This window comes from Atheta coriaria, unplaced genomic scaffold (genome assembly GCF_025399875.1).
Source record: "Atheta coriaria isolate IRGN ID8LTWV9N9 unplaced genomic scaffold, Caltech_Dcor_3.1 hic_scaffold_10_pilon, whole genome shotgun sequence".
NCBI lineage: Eukaryota > Metazoa > Arthropoda > Insecta > Coleoptera > Staphylinidae > Dalotia > Dalotia coriaria.
The window spans coordinates 1,840,600-1,848,166 of NW_027045452.1; the positions used below are offsets into that span (position 1 = coordinate 1,840,600).

At 35.2% G+C, this 7,567-nt stretch overlaps 1 protein-coding gene across 1 annotated transcript in view; it reads right to left on the bottom strand.

The window, feature by feature from the left end:
* The window catches only part of LOC135801049 (alkaline phosphatase-like), a 47,880-nt gene extending 42,895 nt beyond the window's left edge, over positions 1-4,985 (bottom strand). Inside the window, exons 1-2 of the mRNA XM_065314411.1 lie at positions 4,717-4,985; positions 2,382-2,856 (exon numbers count right to left, since the gene is read on the bottom strand). Of these exons, the coding sequence (XP_065170483.1) occupies positions 2,382-2,502 (121 nt within the window). The 5' untranslated portion in view covers positions 2,503-2,856; positions 4,717-4,985. The remainder of the gene's footprint in view (positions 1-2,381; positions 2,857-4,716) is intronic.
* Positions 4,986-7,567: the final 2,582 nt, after the last annotated feature.

Below are 7,567 nucleotides of genomic sequence, written 5' to 3' on the forward strand. Positions count from 1 at the left end.
AAAATATTCTTTATATAAATAATGAACTAGTCTTCTAAAACCTAAAATTGAAAATTTAACGTTTGGTTTGACTTATGATATAAATTTGCCATGACAAGCTTTTGAAGAGACATTTACTGCACGTTCGAAACATTTTGAATATTTAATACGCCTTGCGGTGACTGCGCTCGCCATCAAACAGCAGCCAAGTTAAAAATGTTCAATGTTGGTTTGTCTAGAAACTTCAGATTGCTGAGTTAAACTAAAAGTTCACCGCGAATGCGTGTATATACTCCTACCATGGAGAAGAAACAAAAAGAAGAAAATACACGAAAGAAAAGGTTCGATCCTGGTTTTAAAGCTTGTGTCGTAAATTGAAAAGTACCACAAAGTTTAAGTTTATACCGCGCGCTCTAAGTTTATCGCCGCCTAATGTATAATTCAATTTATTTAAGTGTTGAAATGGACTTCACTTGCAAACACATCACGACGACGACGACTATAATCAAATTAACTGTTTAGATTGCAAGTTTTTTTTCGGAAATTCAAATATTCGAACAATTTCCTCGTTTTACTTTCCACTTTGCCGAGGAAATTATGAATTGTGTCGGTGGGAAAGTGAGAAAGTGCGAAAGTAATGAATATATTTCCCGGCGGGTAAACAAAAGTCGACGACGCGCGTTCGTTTACTCATAAAAGTTCATTTGCATTCCTTAGTCGACGCCACATCGCACAGACGCCCATATAAGGCGCATAAAAAACTTTCCTCGTTTTCATTCAATTATCATAATAAGTTTGCAACAACGGCAAGTACCGAAATATAAAGTGTCTAAAGTGGAACTTAGACGACCACACGTATTCAATACGCATTAAAATATTATTTGAATTTCGTAAGTGGAAAATAATGATTTAAACCGCGTCTTGAATTCAATTCACTGATATTCTACGAAAGTTTATTCGAGTTTGTTTTGTTTTGCGGCGGGTTTAATTTCGTTTTTGTTGATTTTCCTCATCTTTCATGCTCATGTATGCATCGCGTGAATTTCGTAGAAAACTGTTTAAATGCAAATTTAGTTTCCAACAATGAATGAGCGCAAAAACTAATTTTACAAAGTCGAATGTTGTGACATATTCACGGCTTTGAGAGTGCAAACTGCTTCGATTTCAATTAAAATTCTAAATCCCCCATTGTCCGGAATTAATTTCTGCGTGCACTTGAATTTTAATTCACAAAAAATGAAAAAAAAAAACGCTTGAATTAAAAAAATGTCTTTATGAAAAACTCACCGGACGTTGATTTAATTTTTTGCGTTTCAATGAACATTTATTTTTAAATATTTAACTTTGAGTCCTTAATTAAATATTCCCGTGTTAGTCCAATGCAAATTTTCATTTAGCTAGTTGAGCACGTGTCGTACCTACCTATAAAATATGCAATAGTCCAGATGAAGCTGAGTCTCTTTTTTTTTTTGGTTTTGTTTGTCAATTAAGCTTCGTGCAAAATTTTCAACGCTGAAATTTCGCGCTTCATTAACTTCCAAGCGAACAAAGATTTCTTAATTCATACATTTAGACATTTTCAATTCTGTTAGATCTTCTTTTGTTCATTTTTTTCGACTTCTTTTATCATAAAATCAAATTTTGTTCAACACAAATATTAATAACCAGTCTTTCTAAACACACAATACGTAATTTGCTCATCCAGACTTTCATCCCTTATTTGAAGCCTATTTCTATTCAGTGCAATAAATTTCTTGTGAAAGCACCACCCGTTGGGATTTGTTTGAAATGCGTCTGCAAACCGAAACAAAAAAACAAGCAGAAAACATAGTACAAAGTAGAAATTTAGTGAGAACGCAGTTCTCACATTGCACAAATGAACATCCACAAGCATTACGCCATCACTAACTCTGTATTTTGTTGGTTTTTATTTGCACGCGGTTAGCACGTGTCGCAGAAAGTTCGCTGTATCGCCTCTCGGGTGGTAAGTGAAATTAATGTCTTTTGTCGTGCGCGGAAAATGCGCGCGTCGATGAAACGGAATCGAAGGAAAGTGGTGGGCAATCGAGTTAAAGTCTAGGTTGTTAGCGGCGAAAATAGTTGTGTAATCTAGTTTTGCGAACGAAGACGTTCCACTTTGCGCACGCCCACGCCACACGACGCAGAGAGCAACTTCAACTTCAGGGGCCACAGCTCCACCAAATTCAATTATGGCGATAATTTGCGCTTGAGCTTTTTTATTCGAGTTTTCTTTTTGCAACTTGTGCGAAATCGAATTTGTTTTGTTTTTTTCATTCGATTTCTCACGATTCGATTCTTGATATGAGCACAAAACAAACAAACAAATATTATATAGGTTATGTAACTTTTTTTGACGTATCTGACATTAACCTAAAACTTACCCTGTAAATTTTCTTGATTACTATTGATTAGCGACGGTGCGCCGTACACAATGAGTACGGGCAGACTGTGGATCAGCAGCAAGCCACTGATCACGTATTGTATCCAGCAATCAGTCCACATAGTGTCCGCGGTTGTAAACGTTCCAAAGTGCAGGCGCTCGCTCCTTCGTGGTGCGCATGCGCGCACAACCGCCGATTACGTAGTTGCTGACTTCTCACAACGACGGTCGGCACTACAAAATGCGGGTAATCACATTACACGCTCCTCACACTGCCCCAGAGTATTTCCATCCTCACCCACACGGCGCGCACTTTACACCACGCCACGCACAAACAACCGCACACCGAAAACTGTTATTATCAATAAGCGCACTTATGCACACTGTACTGTGGGTGGTCTACTTCAACTTTGGTTCGGTCACACTTCGCAAACACATTGCATGTGATCACTGGACGACCGGGGACAGCATACAACCTAAAAACTCAGATTCATCAATCACGGCATTCAAAACTGCGCAAATGCGCAAGCAGCATGTACATAATAGGATAATACAATTAAATGCGTTGTTGGTGATGTAAGAACGACGTCGGAAGGAAATTATGATTAATTATTTAATGTTTTTTTCTTTTGTCAACAGAAAAAAACATTTCAACAAAATACACAAACATAAATATCATCAACATCATCATCATTCATAAGGTATGTTTATATTTTTTTATTTTTATTTTATTATTTAGCTTGTGTAATTAATTACTTTCAAGATTTATCTACTTTACGCAATTAAGAGTTTTGCAATTAATGATGCTTGCTAAGTCAATATACGCAATAAAGCCAATACTCCCGGCTGGTCAGATGAGTTATTTCTTTTTACAAACTTTTAGCCCAGTGACAACATTGCGGGTAGAAAAATCCATTAAAACTTGATAGCGCCAGCCAGACCCTTCGATGGTTTTACCGAAAAGTTTCGAATTACGATAGACACCTGCCTATCAAAGCTAACGGGATGTGACTCGCAAAAAATCTCAGCGCACAAATAAATCTAAACCTAATTTTATCCTCAAATTAAATTCTCAGTGAAAATACGTCTCATTAAATTATATTATTATAACAAAAATATTTTATAATAATTTTGTGTTTCTTTTTGAAGGAAAAAAGCGGAAATTGGACGAAAACCGAGGGTAAAGTAAAGTAAAATTCCTCCGCGCCGTGTGTGCGGTATTTCACCCCCATTGGAGGGATATTCAATGAAAGTTTCCGCATGTTGCGGCAAGTATGTTGTGTATAGGTATAAATCGCGCTTATTCATTTACATAAACGTGCGTTATTGCGACCCGCCGTTTTTGCTGCCTTTAAATGCATGTTACACGTTTAATATTATAGTTACACGATGTTGAGCTTTCGTGCTTGCAGGTGGTTCTAGTGGTTTGTGTGGTTTGTGTTATTTTTTGCTCGCGGGTATAAATTAATTAAAGGGTGGAGCAAACAATAAACGATAAAAAACTTTTTAGCTTATGCAGCGCGTTTTTATTGAAATGAGTTTGGTATTAAAAACTCTAAGGGTGAAATTTGAATAATTATGATGTTTATTTTTTTTATTATAGCAAAAAATTGTTATTTTTAGGTATTAATTGCTTATTAAAAACTGAAAACGTGAAAAATATTCTTTGATATAATTTTATTTATAAATTTATTATTTTTACAAATTGTAAAATGATTTTTTCGTTTCTATAATTTAGTAAAAATGATGGTTTAATAAAAAAATATTTTTACGGTTTTACAAGCAAAAACGAATTTTTTCGAAAATATATAAAAAAAAAATTTCATTAAAATGTATTTTTTTTTCAAATCGAATGTGATCCTATCTTGTATTTTGCACATAATGATTACACGGTAAGGTTGGCGTGGAAAATTGGCCAAAACACGCATGAACACCTACGCAACGCGACGTGCTGATGAAATTTCCGGCATTTATCAGCATTCGCTAGTGATGCGATGTCGCGAGATGAGTTTACGCAAACCAGGCGCCCGAAAAAGGGGTGGCACTAGGTGACATACAGAAAGGCGTTGGCAAAAAAGCGGTAGTTTAATTTTTCACACGAATCTCCAATGCAGATCGTCGCAAAACATCTTTTTGTATGCGTCAACATCAACAAAAATCCTAATGGAAAACGAAACGAAATAGAAATAAATATCTAGGTGTATATAAGGATGATAAAAGGGGATGAAACGCATAAGTACACAGTATGAGTTTAACACCACCCCGACAATTGTGAATGCGGAAAAGTGTTTTCTTTAGAAAATTGCGAAACGCGATGAAAAACGTTTTTAACCTACGTTATTTTATTTTCTCCTTGCGCCAGTTGATAGAAAAAATCCAAAAACGTCCACACTGCTCACTTAATATAAGAAAATAATGTTTAATAATTTATTGTGACACCTAGTATGTTAAAATTTATTAATGAATGTCACTGATTTTGTGTTTAATTTAAAAATCGTGTTTTTTGCGTTTTTTGATTTATGACCGGTTTATCAATCGTAATTTATTTACGAAAACGACGCGTGCAATACGACGATGCGATGCGACAGCATGCGATACGCGCGCGACGGTACGGCGGCAGCTACTGGTCGGCGGCAGCGGCGCCCGATTCTACCGCCGCCGCTTGAGCGAGCATCGCGACGCCCTAAACATGCGCCAGCGCCAGAACCAACCCGGCCAAGTCAGGCTAAATCCACCGAAAGAAAATTGCGATATTAATATTAATATTTGTTTAAATTTTAATTTTAAATAATTTATTCTCGAGTCCTTTAAAAATTTATAATTAAAAAAATGTGTGTGTGTGTACGGGGTTATGCTTTGAGTGCGAAACAAAGTGTTTCCTATGTTGCCAGCTTATCTTATCGGTGATGATGGCGCGCATTTCCGGTTTGCAGGTTTTTTCGCGCCCTCTTTCAGAAGGCACGGACGAGGTCAATGGCGAAAAAAACGAATGTTCAATGTGCTCTACTGTGGCGTAATGCGCCTAATGAAAAACACACAAAAACAAAACAAAAAAAAAAGACCAGAACGGAAGTTGTCCGCGGAGCAGAATAAAAGCCGGAAACGATGAGCATGCACAATCGTCCAGTGTATTTATATACTGTATAAAAGTTTGATTTTATTGACATGCAGATCATTAATTCCATATGAGAATAGTAAATGGGAAAAATCATTAAATTTAATAAATATATTTATGAAGTCAATAAGAATTATCCACAATATTTTTATTGTATTTTATTCACGTGAAATTTATTTTTTCGCTTTTGTATCTGACAAGAAAAATTATATTGTTATAAAATAATAAAACATACAACTGGTTTGTTATAAAACCGCATCAAAAACAATAGACATATCAAAGGGATGTTTTTATTTTCGTTGGATGCTAATGATATTGTCCAACACAAGCAATTTGAAGCAAAAAACATTTTTATACCACAAACCGCAAAATACATTGAGATCTGCTTAACATTTATTTATTAATTTTGATTTTCAATACAAAATAATATTTTTCTATCTCCACGAAAACAAAAACAATAAATTGTACTTTAAACACGGCCGTGAATAAAGTTCTTTAGTCACGGACTTTAGTCACGGGTTGGTGATTGAAGCATATAAAAATTTACAAAACTTTAATTATGAGACACAAAAAATTGTTTTTTAAATATGTAAAGCCAAAACCGTGATTAAAGTATTTTAGTCACGGGCTTTAGTCACGGGTTGGATGTTGGAGCATATAAAACTTTTAAAACTGTATTTATGAGACACAAAATGTTAATTTTTAAACATGTGGGGCCAAAGCCGTGACTAAAGTATTTTACTCACGAGCTTTAGTCACGGGGTGGAGTTTAATGAATATTTTATTGTCTGAGCAATAAATTTCTCTTTCAATGCCGAATAAAACTTAATCTTAATACATTTTCGCCGCGATTAAAACATCAACGCTTACTTTGTGTGCAACGCACAGATTACTATTAATATCTACAGTTTATAGTGTACAGTTTACATCAGACGTAATTTGCCTCGGCAGTTGTGTGCGCGCGTATTCGAGACGGTTTTAAGGCGCAGATATAAAGTGCAACATAGTTAACGTCGACTCGAGTTTTACGAGCGCGAATCGCTCCGAAGTGATATCAGCTCGTGCGCGAGCATCATGCGTACGTTTATTCGTTTTACAACGCGCTTCAGACGCTCTCTTATTGCCGGTTCGCAGCGTTTCCGGTCTGAGCGTTTAATTGCGTCCTACGAGTATCTTTATGCTCTCACACAAGTATGCATGAAACATGTTGTTTTTTCCAAGTTTAATTAGTTTAGATACAAGTAGTTGTTGCCCAACAATAAAAAAAATTAAATTGTATATAATTATTTTCGGATTTACGAACATGATGGAAATAAAATTTAATAATTGACAATGAATTTGATACGTGGAAATAAAATTCCATTTGTTAAAATAACAATATGCTGTTTGTGTGTTTTTTGCATTTTAGGAGGTTTATCATACGAAATTCGTTTTCATCAGCATCGTTTCGCAACCCCAATTTGTTGGGTCCTCGCTCAATACAACCTAATACATCAAATCCATATTATTTACAAGTTCATTAGTATTTCTTTCAACCTGTCAAACAAACGATAAATATTTGCCGGATTTTTTCCTTCTTTTTCCAGCGCTGCAGTGGTAAAAGTGAGAAAAGGAATGAAAGCTTACCAAACGAGAAAAACTCGAAATGAACTTGAAACGCACTCGAAACTCACATTTACAAACTGGTAGAAACATCATCTTCATACAGTATCTCACAAAAATATAAAAACAAAGGAAAAAAAAATTTTATTTGCTTAAATTTAAAAAACCGGGAAAAAATAGCAAAAAAATTTAAAAAAAATTATTTTCGGGAAACATTCAGTGTGTTGACTAGTCGTTTATTATATCTTTGTGAAAAAGCCGCTCCCTAGTGCAGTGGTATGAAGTCCAATTTGGGAAACGACAAACCCAAGACAAATCTCTAGTCATCTAGAAAGTATTTTACTTTCGGGGTTCTTCACATCAGTTTCAGACTAAGACTTAGAAGTACAATTCAAGCAGAAACAAGCACACAAAAAATAAACTTCTTTGTTTAATTTTATCTAAAAAAATGTTCTGCATGTAAAGTCACA